Raw genomic sequence first — 23,806 nt, 5'->3', positions numbered from 1 at the left:
ACCCCAGCAGCCGGGCGGGGGGCAGGCGGTGTAATGTCTTTATTCGGTGAGTTTGGGGGTTTGCATAAGATAATTCCCCAGCCCAGCTTGGAGGTTATAAGACTCAATTGAAGCGAGGAATTAAAAACCTCTGGAGCCGGACCGGCTCCCCCAGCCTCCCCGCAGGGAGAGCGGCTGGGGCAGAGCAGGGGCGGGGGCCCGGGAACGCTGCCGGCGGCGGGCAGGGGCGGACGGGAGGAGCCGGCGGCGGGGGCCCTGGGGGGCCGCCCGCCCGCGGCCAGGGAGTCCCGGCTCCGCGCCGGGGAACGGAGCTGACCCCGCCCGAGTCACTTCCGGCAGCGCGCGACAGCGCCGGCCGGGCGGGGCTTTTGCGACAGCGGCGGGTCGGGCGGGCGCGGCGCTTGGCGGCGGCGGGCGGGCGGAGGCGCTGCGGGTGGCGGACCGCTCCGGCCCGGCCATGCTGCTCACCGTGTTCTGCCTGCGCCGGGACCGCTCCGAGCTCACCTTCTCCCTGCAGGTGGACGCCGACTTCGAGCTGCAGAACTTCCGGGCGCTCTGCGAGCTGGAGTCCGGCATCCCCGCGGCCGAGAGCCAGGTGAGGGGACCCCCCTCTCTCCCGCCGGGCCCCCCGCCCCGGGGAGACCCCCCTCTCCCGGTCCCCCTTCTCCCGCCGGGTCCCCTCGCCGCGGGGAGACCCCCCTCTCCCGGTCCCCCTTCCCCCGCCGGGCCCCCCGCCCCGGGGAGACCCCCCTCTCCCGGTCCCCCTTCTCCCGCCGGGTCCCCTCGCCGCGGGGAGACCCCCCTCTCCCGGTCCCCCTTCCCCCGCCGGGCCCCCCGCCCCGGGGAGACCCCCCTCTCCCCGTCCCCCTTCTCCCGCCAGGCCCCCCGCCCCGGGGAGACCCCCCTCTCCCGGTCCCCCTTCTCCCGCCGGGTCCCCTCGCCGCGGGGAGACCCCCCTCTCCCGGTCCCCCTTCCCCCGCCGGGCCCCCCGCCCCGGGGAGACCCCCCTCTCTCCCGCCAGGCCCCCCGCCCGGTTCCCTCGCCCCCCGCCGCGGGGAAACCCCCCTTCCCCCGCCAGGCCCCCCGCCCGGTCCCCTCGCCCCCCGCCCCGGGGAGACCCCCCCCTCCCGGTCCCCCTTCTCCCGCCGGGCCCCCCCTATTCCTCTGCCTGGTCTCCCCGCTCCATCCCCTTCCCCCCACCCAGTTCCCTCATTCCCCGCCAGGGGGAGACCCCCCCCTTGCCCTGTCCCCATTCCCCTACCTGGTCCCCCCCATTCCCCTACTTGGTCCCCCCACCCAGTCCCCTCATTCCCCACCGGGGGGAGACCCCTTCTCCTCCCGCCGGGCCCCCTTGCCCACAGCCTGGGGAGACCCCACGTGTATTTCCTGGCCCTGGAGAGGACTTGCAGAGAGAGACACATACTGGGGAAAGTGCTTGGGGCCTGTCTCCTCCCCCAGCCTCTCAGGGACAGAGTGACCCAGGGAGAGCGAGACCCCCGTGTTCTAGCCTCTGCCCCTCCCTGGTACCCCTGCAGTAGCATCAGACGAGGCGCTGGGGGAGCTCGGCTCATCCCAGGATCCCCAAGGCTAAGAGCCAGCGGGGCCTCTGGGAGGGGGATCTTCCCGGTGTTTCTGTGACTGAGAGTGTGTTGTGGAATTAAGGAACCTTGAGAGTAGGTCTCTCCCCATCTCCAATCTTTGGGGGACCTGGGGCCCCTTCCTTGCAGAAGGACAGCCATGCCTTGTTAACCCTCCATTCCTACACCCAACAGCTGGGGGGGACCTTAGGTTTCATCCCCTCTCTTTTAGGACTGCCATGGGATCTCGTCTAGGGAGTGACCCCTTCTACTCTGGCTCATGGTAGCCAAAGGACAGGGGACCTCATCTCCCCAAGAAGTGACTCTCCACCATATTTGTAGGATCCCTCCACCTATTTTCAGGACACATCTTCCAATCAATGGAGCCAGAGTCTTTCTCTTCCACCTCACCATCCCAGACCCAGAGATGCAAAGCCTGGAGACTTTCTCTCCCTCATAATAGAGACCCCTCTATTCTGTTCTTGGGTGGGTTTTGGATCCACTGACAGCCACATTTAGACCCTTTTCTTCCCTTGTGGAAAGGTCTTCGGACCCACCAAATCCACTTTATTGCTAGAACAGTCTCTCCCAGACTCCAGTCTCTCCAACGTCCCTGGCTGTCTCCCACTGCCCCATTTTAAACCTGCAAGCCAGGTGAGACTCCCCATCTAGTTTCCAAGAACCATCTGAGTCCCTGGAGAGAAGGGAGAGGGAGGATTTCTCTGCCCTTTAAGAGTGATGAGGATTGTGTGAGTTTTGGGGTGAAGAGGCTGGCCTCGCAGGTCCCTTCCTAGAGTTGCTACTAGGAAGTTGGCTGCACCTTCAGCCCACCTAAGAAATTAATTAACATCCTCTCCCTCATTCTACTAAGGAAATGGGGTAGCATTTTAGGATTAGAATTCCCTTAGATTTCTTCTAACACTTAGTACATCAGGTTGACTTGGTCCCGAACCCTTCTTAAGCCTGAAATACCAGTTTGGGGTGTGTGAGAATGAGGTTTTCACTTCTTTCCTTTTGGGTGTGAGAGGCAGCTGAAGTGAAAACTGGTGTCTAGGGACTTTCATAGAGACTATCTCAGTCAAGTTCAAATTCAGTAAGGCTTTACTGACATGACAAGCTATACAAGTGTTGCCAAAATAGAAGAGAAAAAAACAAATGCTAGGTGTGTATTAGAGGGGGATGCAACCCACCCAAGATAGGGTTGCACACCATTTGGCGTTTGATCGCTGATGTCCGGTTGTCATTTCTGTCCACATCTGATCTGATGACGGTGTTTTTGTGCAGTGCCATATCTGCCGTCTCTCACCTTTCTCATAACACCAGATCAGAGGCTGGAGATACCTGTCAGAGCGCATGGAGCATTCTGTGATCATTGCCTTTGCTTTTTTGGTCTTTCTGAAAATATGCTTATACAGCCCAAAACCTTACGTTACATTTTATGTGAATACTAATGCTGGTGAAGTGTGTTAGATTGACAGCCCTGGAGGTTGATATCAGTTTCTCTTTGCAACAGGTTCAGTATGGGCAGCAGCAGTATAATAAGCTTTTCCCCCACAGTGCCCAAGTTCTCTGACTCATCTCAGCCCTGGGTGAGACGCCTCCACACCCATTCCCTTGTGATTGGGTTGAGAGGTATAGTTCAGATGCCACTTTATAGAGCCGGTAAGGAGCTTGATTACGGTGGACGGTTTTGTGGTGTGGACACGTGTCCACTGAGTTCTAGACTAGGGTCTTCCGTTCATTTCCTGGAGGCCATCAAACAGCCACCAGATATATTGGCGATTAGGGCTGGTTTGTTGTGATTATTATTTAGGGTAAAGTTTTAGGATGTTCATTGGGAAAATACAGTTTTAAAAGAAATAAAATATTTCTGTCCTTTTGTTTCCCAAATAGTCAGACCTGTGTGGGCATGCGAATGGGTAGATTTAAATGATGTGGTTGCCTCTATCAAGCCACATCTGTAAACTTAATTTGCCTCCCCAGATAGTCTCTTAATTTTGGGGAAGGGAGAAATCTCCCCACTTCTAGTGGAATTAAGACTTCTCACCAAAAGCTACTAGGTCTGAGCCTTCATGTTGCCTTATTGTTTCTGAGCTATTGTTCTCTATTAGCTTCCTGTACAACCGAGTATTTAACTTGGCTGCTCTCAAGGTTTTAGTGAAATTGGTTCAACACTTTAAGACATGCAAAAATCCCAGGAGATCAAGTCATAAGCTCTTCAGGACCTGAACCGTGTCTTTATATTCAGCCTGTGTAGTGCAATGGGATCCTGATTTGGGCATCTGAGCACTACAGAAATGTGAATAATAATAATAATAATAAAGGACATCTAAAAAACAACATGAAAATATGGTGTGCAGTAGCTCCCATGCCGGCAATGCAGGTTCAATGCTGACTTTTGATCACTTCTGAGTTTGGGTGAGTTGATGCCAGTTACTTAGTACTGGAAGGCTCCATATCTTATCTGCTTCCAGTGACATGCTGCACTATTCGAAAGCCAAGTAACTGCAGAATCAAATCACTGATCTAACCCCTGTAGTCTAAAATGAGATTAGAAAATCAAGGCCCGTGGAGTTCCTTAGGGAAAACTCTTAATTTTTCTCAGTGGGGAGCGAAGGAAGATGGATCACAAAGATTCCAATTTTTTACGCTGCTGTCAACTCATGTTTATGCAGAGAATGAATATCAATTCCAGATACATGTTCTTAAATGAGACTTGTCCTGGTACAATAAAATCAGAATCCCAGGCCCCTCCTGGTCCATGTTCTTCCAGTTTGCCTGCAGGGGAAGAGGACCCCATGACCATTAAGTAGCAGTTAACCCGGAAAGCTGTGATTACAAAAACATGAATATCCCGTGTTCTTCCTATTGCCAATGACCAGCATAACTTAGCTGCATGCGAGAATGTACAAATGCCTGCAACTGGAGGCTTGAATTTCTGAAGAACTGCCTGAAGTGTAAACACCTCTTGTTTTTCAGATATGTCCCTCCAGCTACTTGCATAATGATAACGTGACAACACTGACTCTATTTTAAGATGATGGGTGGTCGTGTACTCGCTTGCTTGCTTGTGCTGCTCCGTCTTTGGGATTTTTTTCCCTCTGAGCTGCTGCCTCTCAGCAAATAATTTTAAAGTTTTATGTAATAGCTTCTACAGTTATCTATGTCAAATAACCTGCAATTGACTCCAAACACCATCATAAGTACCTCTGCTTCTCTCCTCGCTTCCATTTACCTGTCCCTTGCTAATTCCTGCTTCCTTCCATTCTCTCCTTTATTGTCCGTCATTTTCCCTTTCTGCCCATGTATTTGCTGGGCCGATATCTGTATAACATCCTTTCTAGTCAGCCCCTCTTTCTATAGAGCATTTTGCAATCTTTCATAGGAAGAAACTATATAAATACCATTTGTATTTTACTTATTGGAAGACTAGCTTGTCTTAAGGACAAGGATCAGTTTCCAGTAAGGAAGGACTGTGCTTGCTTAAACTGACAGTTTTTTAACCCAGGGGCTTGTTCTTGCAGTATTTTTATCATAGCTCCCTTTTTACAATGATCAGAGGCGTGTTGCTTTAAAAGCAAAATTGTCAGGCTCCTGCCCCAAGGAAGGTGCAATTCATATTAGACATTACACAGTGGGGAATAAACCAAGGAATTGGGGAAGGCCAAGGGTTGTGATGAGAAACTGATGTTCTTATGATGTGCGTTCTTTATTTTATTTTACTACTGTTCAGGGAAAAGTGAGGGCTGAAAGTCTTGACTAAAAAGCAAGCTGGGTAAAAATCAATGATTTTTTTTAATTTAAATTGGATTTTTTGGATAAAATGCTTTTTGAGGAAAAAACCTATCTAAAGATAGTTTTAATTAAGTAGGGTTACCATATGTCCGTTTTTTCCCGGACATGTCCGGCTTTTCGGCAGTCAAACCCCCGTCCGGGGGGAATTGCCAAAAAGCCGAACATGTCCGGGAAAATGGTGGCTCTGCTCCTCCCCTGACTCTTCGGCTCTGTTTAAGAGCCGAGCTGCCCGAGCGCTATGGGCTTCAGGCAGCCCCCTTGCCTCCAGACCCCAGCTGCCGGCCGGGCACTTCCCCTCCTGGGCTCTGGCGGCGCAGGGTCCGGAGGCATGGGGGCTGCCCGAAGCCGGTAGCGCTCAGGCAGCTCGGCTCTTAAACAGAGCCGAAGAGTCAAGGGAGGAGCAGAGTCTCCGGCCGCGGCGGCTCTGCTCCTCCCCTGACTCTTTGGCTCTAAGAGCCAAGCGCTACGGGCTTCGGGCACCCCCATGCCTCCAGACCCTGCGCCGCCGGAGCCCGGGAGGGGAAGTGCCCGGCTGGGGGTGCAGGGTCCGGAGGCATAGGGGCTGCCCGAAGCCCAAGCGCTACCGGCTTCACGGTTTGCCGGGCAGCCTCCAGACCCTGTGCCCCCAGCTGGGAGCTTCCCCTCCCGGGCTCCAGCTGCGCTGGGGAAGCGCCGGCCGGGGGTGCAGGGTCTGGGGGCTGCCCGGCAAACCGTGAAGCTGGTAGCGCTCGGGCAGCCCTTTTCGCGTGGCTGGGAGGGAGGAGGGGGCGGAGTTAGGGCAGGGTTGGGGCAGGGAAAGGGCGGGGTTAGGGCAGGGCTGGGAAATGGGCGGGGCCAGGGCCTGTGGAGGGTCCTCTTTTTTTATTTGTTAAATATGGTAACCCTAAATTAAGATACATTATAGCTCAAAGATCTCATCATGAAATTGGGATTATAAATTCTAATTCTATAGTATGAGACAATATATTCATGTAATGTTTAAGAAAAGTTTTGTAAATGAGTTCCAATAGTTCATGGATTAGGGACCCAATCTTATGGGGTCCCAGGGGCTTCTGTATAGATTATTTAGGTGAATCTTTCTATCTACCCAATTGGACTCAGTGCTCCGTCTAGAAGATACCATCAGAGATGCTTAGTTTTGCAGTTCTCAAACTGTAGATTTGTGTCTCCAGAGATAGCACGCTTGTTAACAGAAAAAATGTTTTTAAATAAATAATATATAGAGGTGAGAAATAACAGACCTCAAGCCTATTGTCCCTCTGCAAATTTGTGTACAGAGAGTCAGTCCCTTACCTCTCTCTAAAAGTGCAAAGTTTCAAAAAGTTTAATGAATAGAAGATTGTTGGGGGCGGAATAGATCTGGACAAGGAGAAGAAGTCTGAAGATAAATGTGAGAAGGGAGGGACAGGCAGTAGAAACAAAAGTGAAACTGTTTGAGCAGCGTATTCCAGCAGTCTTGAGGTCTTTCTGAGTGTAGCCTTCATTGATCTGAGATCTACCATGCCATTCTCTCACTAGAAGGGAAAACCTAGAATGGCAGCAGGCCATAGATGAGGCCCTGTTTGCGTGGTCCTATCTCTGAGTTGTGAAGAATATGTATTAAGGTTATAACAACCAACAAGAATGCACTTTTATGTAGAAATCCATGATTAAATCGAGTCTTCCTGACTAATGATTTAAATCAAATCCACGCTGCTAAAAAGGATGCACTGTGAGGAAAGATTTAATGGAGATAGTTGAAGCTGTGTGGCACAAAGTCAGAGAAGATGTTCACAGCCAAAGGGGTGGCACAAAAACACTTGTGAGGAAAGGAGGAACAGGGAGGCAAGTGGAGCAGGCAGCCAGTAGGGCATGTGGAGGGGAATAGAAGGCAAGGGAGGTGAAGGGAATAGTGAGATTTTTGCCTCCCATTCACCTTTTGATTGCTAACAAGTTTGTGATTTTTATTTTTTTTTTAATTTGGTATGGCTAACAGAGTGCACCATCTATCCTATAACGGAATTTGGAAAGGGAGGAGAATCTGAACAAAATATGCTGCTGGAACTTATTTTGGAGTCTTCTGGGATCATGAATATTTTATCTACTTTCCTTTTTCAGCCCCTATCCAGGGCCGGCTCCAGGCACTAGCTTCTCAAGCAGATGCTTGGAGCGGTCGCTCCGGAGAGGGGCGGCAGGTCCAGGTATTCAGCAGCAATTCGGCGGAAGGTCCCTCACTCCGCCTGGGAGTGAAGGGCCTCCCGCCGAATTGCCGCCGCAGATCGCGATCACGGCTTTTTTTTAGATCGCGATCACGGCTTTTTTGTTTGTTTTGGCTGCTTGGGGCGGCGAAAACCCTGGAGCCGGCCCTGCCCCTATCCCAACTCCATTTACTGACCTGCTCTTGGGTTGCACATTTTCATAACACTTCACCTAAGGAGATCTGGACCCCATCAACAGTTCTCTGAGTACCAGTCACGAGTTACCTGATGTGGGTGGCCCCAGGAGCTTAGAACTCTGCTTCTCACGGTACAGTGCTGCAGAGATAACTGCATCAACCTCTAGCTTTTTACGTTGCTGACACTACTCTTCTCGGTATTTATAAAGCATGCTACTTTTACGGCTAATCCATTTTCTTGATTGCAATTACTTGGGAGCAAAAACTGGTTGATAGCCTATTGAAAATTAGAGCAAGAGTTCTCGTTCTAGATTTTGATTTATTTATGTGCTGCCTGGGGATCTCTAGTAGGAAGTGTCACTGACCTCTCTTTGTAAGGCACTTTGAGATCTACTGATGAAAAGTGCTAGGTGGTATTATGTACCAGTGTTAGACCAAGACCTGGACTGTACCAGGCGGTGCCTATCAGTTGGGGCTGGTCTTAACCTGCTATGAAGCCTGGGCAGCTCCAAACTCCTAGAGCTGTGGAAGATCTGTGGCAGGCTAAAGTATGCATAGCTGAATGGAGAGTGGACAGTGATGGTACACATAGGCCCAGCACAGAATCTCATCAATACAGTAGGGTGGGGGAGCACATAGTGCCTTTCAGCGCCATCAATCTGCTGATGGATGAGAGAATCATTAAACAGATTGTAGTACAGGTGCTAGAACCAACCAGAGGTGGTGCTCTTCCAGCATGAGACCTCAGCAGCATGGATCAATAGCTTACAAACGTTATAGTTTTGTTGGGTGGAGTTTGTAATATCTGCACTGCTTTTGTTCTTGCTTTTAAAGGAAAGGTCTTCCTGCTGTATTGTCATTCAAGCAGCAGAAAGCTAGCTCCCTTCCTGGTCAGGCATTCTTTGCAAAATCAGAGCACTTCATAATGTTGGGGGATCTGGAGCACTGCTCAGCTTCAGAGACGCTAGGGACTTAGTACTGGGCTGTCTCATCAGCGTTTGCTTTTGTAGTGTTTCATACCACACAGAAGCCACTAAGTCAAATTAGCTTATTTTGCCTGTAAAGGAGGATGGTTAAGAGTGTGTTAAGTTGCTCTGCTGAGGAATAACTGGTGTGTGCTTAATTCATGCTTTGAGCTGTTAAGGTGGAAAGTTTAAAAATCCAATCCAAGCAAGAAGACAGGCTAAATCTCTCTTAAACTGATTAAGTTGTATCTCCCAGACTATCCATATGAAGAAACTGTCATTTAAGATTTACAGCTGCAGGTCAGGTTTATTCCTAGCTTGTTTTTTTCCCTGTCAGTGGCATGACTAACTCATGTGGTGCACCACTGGGTGTGGTGTATTAGTTATGTGAGATGCTGCTTTAAAAATCATCTCCTCACAAACAAAGCTTCATAATGCCTGTAAGAATTTGTTGTAATGTTTCTTCTCTGATGATTTAAAATGCAACAAAATGTACACATGCCCTGGATCAAAAGAGCTTAGGAAGTATAAATGGGCCTACAAGACTAGTGTAGTGTAATATTAATTGATGTTGTCAATAATGTATTTAGAGGGTGGGGAGAAATCACGTTCGTTTCTAATCCAGCCAAGGTGGATTGATTTAAATCAAAGTAAATCCTAATTTAAATAATCAAATGGAAAGTCTCTATTTAAATCATTTATTTTAATCAGCTCTTCCATTTGTACTTCCTTTCTTTTTCTAAAGAAAGGTGCATTCTCATTGGTTGATATAACTATTAAAACATGTTGATTTTACAGCTAAATAGAGCCTTTACAGTAGATTTGGCACATCTTTTTGCTATGTAGGAGGATACTACAGTATAACTATATACATTTATTTAAGCAATTATATAGCTTAATATTTTAGATTCTTATTAATTATTAATTGCACATTTTTAGTATGTTAGAAAATGGTGACTGATCTACTGCTTATTTACGAGATAATTAACCTTTTGCTCATGATTTGTGTCAAGCTGCATTAGGATGATAACTGGAATTTAAACACAAAACAGCATATAAAATATTTTTATTAAACAAAATAAGCCCTTAAGACAGTACATGATCTATTGTGCCATATTTATAAAGCAAACAGGATGTTAGGAATCATTAAAAAAGGGATAGAGAATATGACGGAGAATATCTTATTGGTCTTGTATAAATCCATGGCACACCCACATCTTGAATACTGCGTACAGATGTGGTCTCATCTCAAAAAAGATATACTGTCATTAGAAAAGGTTCAGAGAAGGGCAACTAAAATGATTAGGGTTTTGGAATGGGTCCCATATGAGGAGAGATTAAAGAGGCTAGGACTTTTCAGCTTCAAAAGGAGGAGACTAAGGGGGGATATGATAGAGGTATATAAAATCATGAGAGGTGTGGAGAAAGTGAATAAGGAAAAGTTATTGTTCCCATAATATAAGAACTAGGGGCCACCAAATGAAATTAATGGGCAGCAGGTTTAAAACAAATAAAAAGAAGTTCTTCACACAGCACACAGTCAACCTGTGGAACTCCTTGCCTGAGGAGGTTGTGAAGGCTAGGACTATAACAGGGTTTAAAAGAGAACTAGCTAAATTCATGGAGGTTAAGTCCATTAATGGCTATTAGCCAGGATGGGTAAGGAATGGTGTCTCTAGCCTCTGTTTGTCAGAGGGTGGAGATGGATGGCAGGAGAGAGATCACTTGATCATTGCCTGTTAGGTTCAATCCCTCTGGGGCACCTGGCATTGGCCACTGTCGGTAGACAGGATACTGGGCTGAATGGACCTTTGGTCTGACCCAGTAAAGCTGTTCTTATGTTCTTATGTTGACCTCAAAATGGATGGTTTTGCTCTGATTCTTTCTTTATATAGCAAAGCAGCCTTTAACTCAGTTTTTGATAGAGCACATGGATTCAGCATTTTTTTTTTTAATTTAAAAGATTTAAGAGATTATAATGTGTTTAGGACTTAAAATATTTTGTATTAAAGTCAGATTTCATTTTAATCAGGTTTATTTTTAAAAAGAAAAACTTTTCATAGTTTAACAAAATAAAAAAAAACTAATTTAAAACAAAAATGATTTTATCCACACTGAATCCAGGCATCAGCCTCCAGCATAATTCAAATACAGTTTTGTTCTAACTGCTTTGGAAACGTGCATCTGTTTTAACAGCACCTACTTCATGTTTTGGACAATCCTATTTCAAATCCAGCTCCAGCTTTTTTTATCTTCCGGAGCCTGAAATATTCTGAGAATGCAAATGTCAGATTTTAGAAATAACACTAGTCAAATTCTGGTGTTTTAGAAGCAAAAGATTTTAAGGTAAGCTTGCAAGTCTGCAGTATAAACCAGAATACAGTACTGAAGAAACTTGGGTACTTGCAGTGGTTAATCCTAATATCTCCTCGTTTGCACAGCAGACCTGATGGCCTCTCCCATTGCTCAGCAAGATTGAACAGTGAATGAGAAGGTCCTGTATTCTTCTCTGAGTGTAGCCTCTGTACATGGCCACTTGTGGGATCAAGATGGCTCTGCCTTGAGCATAGTCATTTGGCGCCACTCTCTCCTCCTTCCCATCCCTGAGTCTTCCAAGGGTGTAAAGGGGTGAGTGACCCAATCAGCATGCAGCTCCTTAATTCAGATCAGATGCATTGACTTTAGTTCATCCCTCATTGTTTGTTCTTTCATTCTGTCCTTTGGAGCTTTTTTATGTATATAGTTAGATTGCCCATCATTCAGCTTTTTGAGAAAGAGAGTAGATGAGGAGGTGGCAGCAACCTGTGCAGCATGGACATTGTCTGGACTTGCAAAGGTGGGAGGGCTCTTTAGGGCCGGTTGTCCCAAACTAAAGATAGTTTTAATTAAGATACATTATAGCTCAAAGATATCTCATCATGGAATAGGGATTATAAATTCTAATTCCAGAGTGTGAGACAATATATCCATGTAATGTTTAAGAAAAGTTTTGTAAATGAGTTCCAATAGTTCATGGATTAGGGACCCAATCTTATGGGGTCCCAGGGGCTTCTGTATAGATTATTTAGGTTAATCTTTCTATCTACCCAATGGGACTCAGTGCTCAGTCTAGAAGATACCCCATCGGAGAAGCTTAGTTTTGCAGTTCTCAAACTGTGGATTTCTCTCTCCAGAGATAATATGCTTGTTAACAGGAAAAATGTTTTTAAATAAATAATATATAGAGGTGAGAAATAACAGACCTCAAGCCTATTGTCCCTCTGCAAATTTGTGTACAGAGAGTCAGTCCCTTACCTCTCTCTAAAAGTGCAAAGTTTCAAAAAGTTCAATGAATAGAAGATTGTTGGGGGCGGAATAGATCTGGACAAGGAGAAGAAGTCTGAAGATAAATGTGAGAAGGGAGGGACGGGCAGTAGAAACAAAAGGGAAACTGTTTGAGCAGCATATTCCAGAAGTCTTGAGGTCTTTCTGAGTGTAGCCTTCATTGATCTGAGATTTACCATACCATTCTCTCACTAGAAGGGAAAACCTAGAATGACAGCAGGCCATAAAAGAGACTCAGTTTGGGAATAAGAACCATTCAAGACACATGTTTGCTGATGATGATTTAAGGAAAGTCACACCGGTGAACTGGTGGAAGTCACTTAAGCACTTGGATTCAGAGACTGTTGAAGTGATAATCTCACTTTTAACAGCAGTAGCTTCTTCTGCCGGTGTAGAAAGAATATTTTCTTCCTTTGGACTAATTCATTACAAATGGAGAAATCATTTGAGACCTGAAAAAGCAGGAAACCTTGTTTTTCTTTTCCAGATTATGAACAAACAGGAAAATGAAGGTGAAGACAATTGAGTTAGCTGCAGAAGCCAATATTTTGTTTCTCATATTGACCTGGCTGACATAGTCAATTTAATTTTTTTGTTTTTTTATATTTCATTTAACTATTTTAGTTAAAAACAATTTAAAAAAAAACAAACCTGATTTTAAAAAACTTGAATGTTTAAATTCAAAAATTCATATGCTTGTTTTGTTAAAATATTGTATGTTTGCTGTTGAAGAAAAAAATCCAGAATACACAACATTGTTGTTTTAGTTAAATAAAACAATTTAAATGTCTGTCTGGTGATGTTTTCCTCCTAATACAGCATGGCAAGAGAATCCTCCAAATATTAATGATTAACCTGCTGAATTGGAGATAATTCACCTCCCAGTGACTTCATAAATATCTGCTTCAGTTACCTTTGGTAAATGAAATAACCAAACGATCATTCATTTTCAGATATAGCTGTAAAACTAATCTGAAAAGTTTTCAAAATAAATCACTTTAAAAATGTATAGTGTGTACCTTCTAAAAATGAAACCTACATCTATCTCTGAGTTGTGAAGAATATGTATTAAGGTTATAAGAACCAACAAGAATGCACTTTTATGTAGAATCCATGATTAAATCGAGTCTTCCTGAGTAAATGATTAAATCCATGATCAAATCAAATCCACCCCGCTGAAGAGGATCCTAATGGGAGCAGGAAAGAAACCATGTGGTTTCATGTGGGAACAAATGATATTGCTAGATTCTCACTGGGACACATCAAGGAAGACTGGCTGGGGAAGATGCTTAAGGAAATGGAGGTTTAAGTGATCTTCAGTGGGAGTCTACTTGTCCATAGAGGCGGAGAGCAAAGGCAAGATGAGATTATGATGATGATCATCAGATGGCTCAGGCGGTGGTGCTATAAGGAGGGCTTTGGAATGTTCGACCACTAGGAACATTCAGCTGTTCACATGGGATGGACTCCACCTGAGTAGAGAGGGTCATAGACTTCTGGGATGGAAGCTGGCATAATTGATTAAATGAGCTTTAAATTAAGAATTTGGGGGAAATGATTTGGAGCTGCTCATATAATCTCCACACCTGATTCTAATATTTAGCAGGAGGGAAATCAAGTAAGTGGATAGAGAGGAGGAGAATGGACAATGAGAGGAAAGATTGATACTGTCATTGGTACTGGCACTGTCAGGTAGGAGATACTGGCAGTAAAATGGTTGTGCCTAATCAGGTGAAGAACCTGGGTAAGGCCAAGCAGAAACAGCTGAGATGTCTGTACTCCAATGCAAGGAGCCTGGGTTGCAAATGGGAAGAACTAGACCTAATGGTGCAGGAGGTGAAACCAGGTATTATAGGGTTAATGGAAGCATGGTGGAATAGTAGTCATGACTGGAGTACAGGTTTTGAAGGGTATGTGCTGGTCAGGAGAGACAGAAATAAAGATAAATGTGATGTAGTAGCACTGTATGTTGTTGATGAGGTAGACTGTAAAGAACTTAGAAGTGATGGAATGGAATGTTTGGGTCAAAATCATTTTGGAGAAGAATGGAAACAGACTCCACTGGGATAGTGCTTGGGGTCTGTTACAGACCCCCAGGATCTGCTTTGGTTATGGATAGCCCAGTGAGAGAGATACTACTGGGAATTGTGTGATTATGGGAGACTTTAATTTCTCCCATAATTGGCCTTGTTAGCACTACAAAAAGTAATTTTCCCTCTATTGATATTTACCCCATCTTGTCAACTGTTGAAAATAGGCCACTTCCACCTTGATTCAATTGGCCTCGTTAGCACTGACCCTCTCCCCCCCCCCCCCCCACCCCCCCATTTGGTAAGGCAACTCCCATCTTTTCATGTGCTGTAATACATATACTGCTTACTGTTTTTTTCACTTCATGCATCTGATGAAGTGGGTTTTAGCCCACGAAAGCTTAGGCCCAAATAAATTTGTTAGTCTCTAAGGTGCCATAAGGACGCCTCATGTTTTTTAAATGTCTCTGATATTAACTGGAGGACCTCATCTGGACTACTGCATGCAATTCTGGTCTCCCATGTTTGAGAGATGAATTCAAACTGGAACAAGTGCAGAGAAGGGGTGCTAGGATGATCAGAGAAATGGAGAATTTACCTTATGTGAGGAGACTTGGAGCTTGGGTTGTTTAGCCTAACTGAAGGCTCTGGAGAGATAGGATTGCTCTCTATAAATACACCCGGGTGGGAGAGGAGTTATTTAAGTTAAGGGCCAATGCTGGCACAAGAACAAATGGATTTAAACTGGCCTTCACCAAGTTGAAATTAGATGAAGATTTCTAACCATCAGAGGAGTGAAGTTCTAGAAGACCCTTCAAAGGGAGTACAAAAACAAGGAGTCTAGTGGCACCTTAAAGACGAACAGATTTATTTGGGCATAAGCTTTCGTGGGTAAAAACCTCACTTCTTCAAAGGGAGTAGTTAGTGCAACCTAATTTGTTTCAAGACTGAGTCTGACAGGTTTATGGAGGGGATGATATGATGAGGTTGCATACTGTGGCATATGGCCTATCCACGATTGCTATTCGCAGATATCTACAACAGTCAGAGATGGCTCAGGGTCTAACAGATTACTATATTTGGGGTTGGGGAGGAATTTTCCCCCAGGTCTGATTGACAGTGACTTTAGGGGGTTTTTTGCCTTCCTCTGCAGCGTGAGAGAGAGGGTCACTTGCTAGGATTATCTGGGTACATCTTATTTAATCATTTCCCTGCCGTTGCACTGGTGCCCCTTAGTCCCTCTTAGTCTCCCCATGCGGCACATAGTAGGCTAGTCTCCGGTGGGCTGTATTACTTTGGTCTAACTCCAGTTGTTGGATTTAGTGTGCGGATGGTGTTGGCCTGTGACATACAGGGGGTCAGGCTGGATGATCTGTTGGTCCCTTCTGACTTTAGAATTTATTGCGCATTGACATAAGTTAATGATAATGTAAGTTTCTGTGAAACTGGGTGTTCTGGAAAGTCATGTCTACATATTCAGAATTCCACTGAAGACCTCATGTCCTCCTATCCTGTCCAGTATTCAACACTTCTGCCTTAAAATTTGTCAAGTTAAATGCTTTATTGCTGCCATCATTTTTAGGATGGGAGATCTGCATACTTATTTCTTGGGCTATATCTGCCTAGTGCACAGGGCATTTGATTTGCAGCAGTCTGATGAGAATTGCACACTTACCCGTAATTCTTTTGGATTCATCTTCAAATTTATAGTGAATCAGATTTAATGTTCCTAAGTAAAATCACCATTTAGGGTCTTGCTGTCAGTTCACTTTGTGCCATGTATAAGCTTGTTTCCTATCACCCTGTCTCTCTCCCTATGTACAGATTGTCTATGCAGAGAGGCCTCTAACTGACAACCACAGATCATTGGCCTCCTATGGCTTGAAAGATGGGGATGTGGTGATTTTACAGCAAAAGGAGAATGCAGAGCCACGGCCTCCAGTCCCGTTTCCAGGTGAGAAACTCTTCAGACTAACTCGCTGGGCTACCGGCTGTTGTCTTGCAGTCCCCTTGGCTGTACCCAGATGTCCATTGTACCCAGAAGATTACCTTTAAATTGTGGCTGTTTAGCCTCTTAATGCTCTGGAGGTTTTATTTATTGATGTGTGTGAAACTTAACTAATGCTGTCCTGTCACGGGTCTACTAATGTATTACATTTAAAACGCCCCCTTTTTCAGAGAGTTAAGAACTTGGTGATGAAAAATATACTTGGGGCAGAACGTTGGTTCATTGATAAATAAATACACCAAAATACTACTTTATATGTGTATAATGCATTTCATACAAGTGCTTGAGAAACTTCACAATAGCCACCCTCATCAGGCAAAACTGTTCTTGTTTGGGGGTGGGCTTTTTCTTTGCTTTGGATACTTAAAGGGTTTACTTCTTGCAGTGATAAGTAGGCATGATTTAGTTTGTTGTTTGGGGGTGGGAGAAAAGTGACCAAAATAATTTTGTTCAGAAAGCAGCTTCTGTGAAATCATGTGGATTTTCCTGTTCCCCTCCCATTCAGTATAATGGTGCAATAATATGCAGTCTGTGCTGCTCCTACACAGTAGAGGGCTGTGGCAATGTGTGCTCTGAGTACATATTGTTACTAATGCACAGAGATGCTGAAGCTTAGCAGACCCAATCACATGATGCAATATATATTCAAAAGGTTCCTCAAGCCCCATAGTATGGAATTGGAGTCCTACTTCTACTACCCTTCCCCCTTTAATTCTTAGTCCTAAGAGTTTCCATTATAATTGTATCCCTTACAAAAAATTAATGGAGATATCCCATCTCCTAGAACTGGAAGGGACCTTGAAAGGTCATCAAGTCCAGCCCCCTGCCTTCACTAGCAGGACCAAGTACTGATTTTGCCCCAGATCCCCAAGTGGCCCCCTCAAGGATTGAACTCACAACCCTGGGTTTAGCAGGCCAATGCTCAAACCACTGAGCTATCCCTCCCCCCATGTTGACCGCAGGTTATAGCAGGGGAATGGCCGTAAAGGTCCCAACTCTGCCTCAGCTGGAAGATTGGTGGCGGCAGTGCAGGACTTCAGTAATATTTTTCTTACTACAGTATCTTCTTTCATGTGAGGAATTCAGAAGTGCTTTACAGACGCTGTTAAGCTTCATAACCCCCTCGTGAGGTAGATTGGTGGTATGCATATCTCTGAGTTGGAGGGGGTTAAGTGAGTTTCCCCGTAAAATGGGCCAGATATGTGAATAGATCAGTTACATAAATATGTGATAGTATTCCTAACCCACTAACCTGAATATGTTGGTGAGGCAGTGAAGCTCAGACATGAATTGCTATGGACGTGAAATGTTAGCGTAGTTTGTTCAACCATTCCACCGCTTTTCACTGCATTGTCCACAGCAGCTGAGAATGTGAAATGGTCCAACTGTTAACTCGTTTTTCCTTCAGGTCTGCCCAGGATAGACTTCAGCAGCATTACAGTGCCTGGGACGTCAGCGCAGCTGCAGGAGCAGCAACCAGCGCAGCGTCCTCGCCCATCACCTCCGGATACACCTTCATCCCCTCAGGGCTTGGACAATCCAGCACTGTTACGGGACATGTTGCTTGCCAATCCCCACGAGCTGTCCCTGCTGAAAGAACGCAATCCACCCCTGGCTGAGGCGCTGCTCAGTGGAGACCTTGGTAAATTGGGATTTGGAGGCGATTGGTTCTTCCTTGTTTTGTCTGAGGCTGTTAGGTGGTAACGTCTATCTGTACTGAATTCTAGTAAGAAGTAGTTATGGGTGTTCAGTCACACAATGGCTTCTCAGTGAGTTTAATGCTGACAGCATTGGAGATGGAATTCCCCCATCCCCAGAACAGGAATAGCACTAGCTAGCAACAGCTTTGCAAACTTCCTCCACGTGACTGCTGATATGCCTTGTCCCCTTTCTTGGAGGGATCACGTCTGGGGGGTGAGATCAGTTTTTAGGGCCAGTTCCATCCCTGGCCTCTGTACTGAGCCTCCTGCCAACTGTACCAATTGGTGGTAATTGTGTTACCACCCCTAGCTCTCTACGACCCAGACAGGAAATAGCTCATTTTAAATCCCATCCTACCTCCCTTGCAAAAGCCTGGAAGATATGAATATGTCACTACAGACATGGACATAAAAAAACCTAAATAAGAAAGGCTTCGTATCTCACTGGCAGGCACCTAATCTGGCAGCCTTGTGGTCGCCCTGGGAACCAGTAAACAGTGTTTATTTCACTATTCCTTTTAAAGAGTTTCCTTAAATGTCTTTTTAAAAAAATTTAAATTTGGCTTTTTTAGAAACCACTTGTTAAAATCCTTCTGGGTGCTATCTAAGAGGGTGGTGCACTTGGCAGACTTAGTGGTATGATGCCCTCCATGTTCTGCTGGTGAACACCTGTTCTTTGCTGCTCACACCTTGTCTTATTTGAGCTTTATTTTATTTATTTTTGCAATAACAGAGCTCATTTAGTATGAAAACAGATCATTTGGAGGCATTAAAATGCATGGTTATAAACCCTTACTAGAGATCCATTTGTGGGAAACAGCTTATCAAGAACTTGGCTACTAATGGGGAGGTTTGGGAGAGATGATGGAAGGAAAAAGCACTCTATAGAAGAGCCTCTCCCCAATTTTTCTCCTTTTCAAAGACTGCAGGCTGGTGACTTCCAGTACAGGAAGGCTGGAGGAGAGAGCTACATGGCTTTTTTAAATTCTCTATATTGATTTTATATATATGAACAATTGCAAAGAGCAAGGGAACACAGTAATGCACAATACTGTATGCCATGTTACTAAAGCAAATCCTTTACTTTCCATAACAATTGTCTTTCATTGGCCCTCTCTTTTGAGCCTAGCAGTGTGTGTCCTATAGCGGAGAGCTTGTTGCAGAACCACGTGAGATGTTCTTCCTCCCCATCCTAGGATGAGAGCACTGCTTCTAGAGCTTGCCGCCCTTGATGGCGCAAGGACACGCTCAGTGGTAGTGGTGCAGAACACTAACTACAGGATCCCAGGACTAGTTCATCTGCCGCTTTTCTTGTCTAATCTGTACAGTAAACTCTCATAATTCAGATTTGGTACAGCTCTGTGCATTCATAGGATGGATTATCAGGTTATACTGTCAGTATTTGCTATCAGCATTTGGGCAGATATCCAGATCTGCTCTCACTGCAGTGTCCAAAATACATCAAGCTTCAATGCATATGTGATTGTGTTAGATGCATTACAGTACATCAGAAGGCACCAGCTATACAGAGCATGGCGCCATGGAAATCAAAACATCCTACTCCTTGCGGAGTAAATAAGTTTTCAAGGCCAGGTGTATTTGGAACCACTGCATTTCCTGAAGTGAAAGCACTAGCTACTGTTGACACAACTGTTCTGATTTCTGAATACAAGAGGTGTTAGGAATGCATTTTGTTGTGTACAAACCTTGAAAAACCATGGCTGAAATTTTCGACCCTTGGTATCTAAAAGTTGTGCGCCTAATTTTTTTTCAAAAGTGACCACTTCTTAACTCCAGTTAAGTGTAGCTTTAGGAATCTAACTGTAAGAACTCAGATTTGTAAATCTTGGCCTATGTTATTTGGTTTTAAAATAAGACTACTGTTTGAAGCCTCCAGTGTCATAGAACTTTGACTTTGCTCAGATGCAAAATTAATCTATGGCCAGTGAGTTCTGCTGCTGTCTTTTTGGCAGAACATCTGGTTTTGTCGGCAACATGGTCCAATGCACAGCGCACCACACTGGGATTCAGAAGACCTGGAATGCATTCCTGGCTATGCCACTGACTCTTTGTGACGTTGTGTAAACCAACTGACCTTGGTGCCTCCATTTCCTCATGTTAAAATGAGTATGGGTAATGACATCCACTTTCGTAAAGCGTTTTGAGATCTATGAGAGAAATGTTAAGTATCATGGTTATTGTGACTTCAGTTTCTCCTAATTGAAAAAAATGTTTGACTAAAGATTGTTCTACGTACGAATGAATAATTTAGACTAGACTAGAAGAATACAAATGCTGAATTTCTGACTCCTATTCTGGATGTAACTTGTTTGCTGCTTTTGGAGATGTTCTTGCATGATATCGTTGGGTAGATCTTGCTGCCGTAAAGCAATGAAAATATTCTTTAATAGCAGCTCTTTGATTTAAATAGTGTCTCTGCACATTACATTTATTTGCAGACAATGGAAAGATAAATGTAGGGTAACTTGAGTTCATTCGGAACCTGAGAACGCTGGTATGTCTACGTAGGCTGTTGGGCATCAGGCCCAATGCGAAGCAGTTCAGTCCACTGAGATGGGAGACAAAGTGGGAATCTCGAGCGAGTACGTGATCAAGCCCGTGAGTTCTGTCTGTGCTGGCTGGTTTTTCAAGGAGCCCTGAAATAGAGCCCACTGCTGATCGCACTAGTCACTTTACCTTTCAATGGTGGCCAACTCTTTAAAAGACACTGTTTTGCTACAAGTTTAATAGCTTTTCATTTGTAAGAGTAATTTCCAGTAAAGAGTGTCTGTGCATCTAACTATGGTGTTTATATCTGTTTTTGTTACTGCAGAGAAATTTACCAGGGTGCTGGTGGAGCAGCAACAGGACCGAGCCCGCCGGGAGCAGGAGAGAATCCGTCTGTTTTCAGCTGACCCTTTTGATCTTGAGGCTCAGGCAAAGATAGAAGAGGACATACGGTAGCAAACCTAAGTCCAAGGGAGAGCTCTGGACCCCTTTGTGGGACCCTATTCCAGTTGAAAATGCATTTTTGGGGTCTAGATGGAATCAAGAGGGGCAGAGTAGATGCAGCATTGTCTCCTATTTGTTGACTCTGTCACTTCTTTTGGTGGCGTGGTCTCACCTCCCCATAGCCGTCAGAGTAGAGGCAGTCTTGGTCATCTCTCTCGACACGGGGACTGCAATTTCCCAAAATCCAGTCAGAGTCTTGGTTCTTTTTCAGGGACCTTTCCCAATTCTGCGGTGCGTCTCCATGAACTAGCCAGTAGAGAGCACTGCATAGAAACTGCTTAACCAAAGTTCCCTGGAGACCCTGCAAGTAGCTGCTTGGGGTATATTGGATCCCCTCAAGCCTGAGCAGCAGGACTTGCAAATGTAACCCCTAACCCATGTCTCCTGGGTATGTCTACGCAACAAAGAAAAACTCGCGGCTGGCCTGTGCCTGCTGACTCGGGCTGCAGGACTGTTTCACTGCTATGTAGACTTCTGGGCTCACTTCACAGGGTCCTAGAGCTCAAGCTCCAGCCCGATCCTGGACAGCTACACAGCAGTGAAACAGCCCGCAGCCTGAGCCCCATAGGCATGGGTCAGCAGGCCCAGGCCAGCCCTGGGTGTCTAATTGCTGTGTAGACATACCCATCGAGGCTTGGTCTACACTTAAAACTTACGCTGGCATAGCTCCCGGTGTAGATGCTTCTGACCGAAGAGTGCTTCTTGTCAGCATAGCTAACACTGGGGAGGTGGTTTCTCTACACCAACAGGAACTCCTCCTGTCAGTATAAGCTGCCTCTCCACTGGGCGGCTGTAAGTTTGGTAGTGCAGATATAGCCCAAGTCTCTGCTTAGTTGCAGATTTCAAGCATAGTCATTGTCAGAAAAGTGGCTCTGTAAAAATGGCACCATGCTGCCCCTGGTTTACTTCCCCTTTGTATCTTTTGTATGTAACTTCAGAGTCTGTAAGTCCGAACCAGGCTTCTCTCACTGCCAGTGCTACAGGCTCAGCTAGGTACTGCCTGTGGGAGAGGCGGTCTAATTCTTCTGTTTCTTACATGATCAACAATACATTTTTGAATCAGAACACAGTAAGCAGTTTTGCTGATGTATGAAGACATTCTGCTTCATACAATAGGCTCATATTGGTTTTGCAGACTTGGCAGGGCTAAACATGCATTAGTAATAGGGAAAATAATCAATAATACATTACACTATAATAAAGCATTTTGCACTATGTACATGTTAAGAATTTTTCAGTATTTCACAGTGCTGTTCAAACGCTGACTAAACAAAACATCCCCATGAGCTATTTAAGTTGTTTTATAGAGACGGGGAAACTGAGGCAGAAAGAGCAAGTGATTTGCCCACAGCTAGACAGTCATTTAGTGACAGTGGGGATTAGAACCTGGGAGATGCTAGTTCTCGGTATTAGTCTCTGATCACCTGACTCAAACCCCTCTATTCGATTTTGTCCCCATGAAAAGATGGGTTGGGAGCAGATGCTGTGTGCAGCATAATAAATGCCGCATTTTACAGAGCCATGTTTCTAACCTTCATGCACATTTTAAAGAAAATTGGGAGGGGGGGGAGGAAACCGGGTTTGCTGTAATTAGGCTGATACTAAATATCTGCCAGTCACATACACTTCTTGCTTCAGACTGACTTAATCTTATGTACTGTAAGCGGGCCAATAGGTGTTGCTTTGAGCTAGATCATGAGTAAATAAAGCCAGGGCAGCCTAGTGGCTGTGTAATATGCTGCTTTGCAGTTGTCCACTGTAGCAATGTGAGACTCACCAGTGCGGCGCCTCCTGCTGGTCGCCTGGGAATTAGCTCTTTTCCAGCATATGGAGCGCCCTCTGCAGGCCGGTGTCTTGCCTGCCCTGGCCCCGTGTCCCTCTCAGACCCTGGTGCCCCTTACCCTGGGGTTCTGCCCCAGCAGGAACCCACAGTCTGGGTCTCCCCTCCCAGGGGAACCCCCAACCCTCTAAACCCCACCTTGCCTCAGTGACCACTGCCAGTCATCACCTAGCCCCCACTCCCTGGGGCAAACTGCAGTCTGTAATGGCCACTCATCACTGGCAAGGGGGTTGGACCAGCTGCCTCGGCCTAACCCCAGACTGCACCTCTGTAGCCCCAGTGCCTCTGTAGGCCTTGCAAAAGGCCTGCAGCCTGGGGAGTTGCCAGGCTGGAGCTCCCCAGCTCCTCTTGCCTTTCCCCAGCACCACTCTACCTCAGGTGCCCTTCTCTCTCCACAGCTAGAGAGAGCCTGCCCCAGCTCCCTTGTTCACAGCCCTTTTATAGGGACAGCTGTCTCCTAATTGGGTGTGGCCCCAGCTGTGGCTGCCTTCCCAATCAACCTACCCCATGGCTCTGCGGGGCAGCCCTTTCCCAGGGCTGTTTTAACCCCTTCAGGGCCGGAGCAGGATGATCGCCCCACCACATCCACCTTCAGTTCCCAAGCAGCCACGTCTTAGAGCACTGCATATTCCTCTCCAGTGTCCCCTTCTAGAAGGTGTATGGAATATCACTGACCGCCTCCAAAGGGAGTTGCATTCCACCTTCCTGTGGTGGAGGGAGAATTTCTATAAGGTAGGAAAAGGGCAGGTATCTTCCCTCCTACTGAAAAAAAAGGGAACCTATCTCTTTAAACTAGAGACCCTTCTATATTGGTAGATGAGCTATTTCTGGCGGGGAGCTGCAGACACCCAACATGCTCAGGGTTGCTGCAGGCACGGAGCTGCATTTCATTTGGCTTATATCTATCTTGTGTTCCTTTTTGTAGCCTTGAATTTGGAGAGAGAATTTGTGGTGCTGTCACGGCACTCACAAGAGTTTCATGTAACCTGTCCCAACCCTGATACTTGCAAAAGGGAAGAATCTACTGAAATGTTATACAAGCATTTTGAAACCTAACTTTTTGGGATCCTAGTGTTGTAGCAGAATGACTAACGAATGTGCAGCCTTTTGCCCCTGAGTTATTTTTATTAACTCTGTAATGACAGGATTTTGTTGTGAACAGAGAATCAGTTGCAGGTCTC

General features: G+C 45.7%; 1 protein-coding gene across 3 annotated transcripts in view; it reads left to right on the top strand.

The window, feature by feature from the left end:
• The first annotated feature begins 365 nt into the window (after nucleotides 1–365).
• The window catches only part of LOC101937500 (protein DDI1 homolog 2), a 40,459-nt gene continuing 17,018 nt past the window's right edge, over nucleotides 366–23,806 (top strand). The window contains exons 1-4 of one of the 3 annotated variants that reach the window (XM_065575299.1): nucleotides 366–595; nucleotides 15,890–16,019; nucleotides 17,482–17,715; nucleotides 20,607–20,733. In XM_065575299.1, the coding sequence (XP_065431371.1) occupies nucleotides 458–595; nucleotides 15,890–16,019; nucleotides 17,482–17,715; nucleotides 20,607–20,733 (629 nt within the window). In that variant the 5' untranslated portion in view covers nucleotides 366–457. The remainder of the gene's footprint in view (nucleotides 596–15,889; nucleotides 16,020–17,481; nucleotides 17,716–20,606; nucleotides 20,734–23,806) is intronic. The other 2 variants (XM_065575300.1, XM_065575301.1) reach the window with 2 other exon arrangements.

Source organism: Chrysemys picta, chromosome 21 (genome assembly GCF_011386835.1).
Source record: "Chrysemys picta bellii isolate R12L10 chromosome 21, ASM1138683v2, whole genome shotgun sequence".
In the NCBI taxonomy this organism is placed as follows: domain Eukaryota; kingdom Metazoa; phylum Chordata; order Testudines; family Emydidae; genus Chrysemys; species Chrysemys picta.
This window is presented reverse-complemented; position numbering and strand designations above follow the sequence as displayed.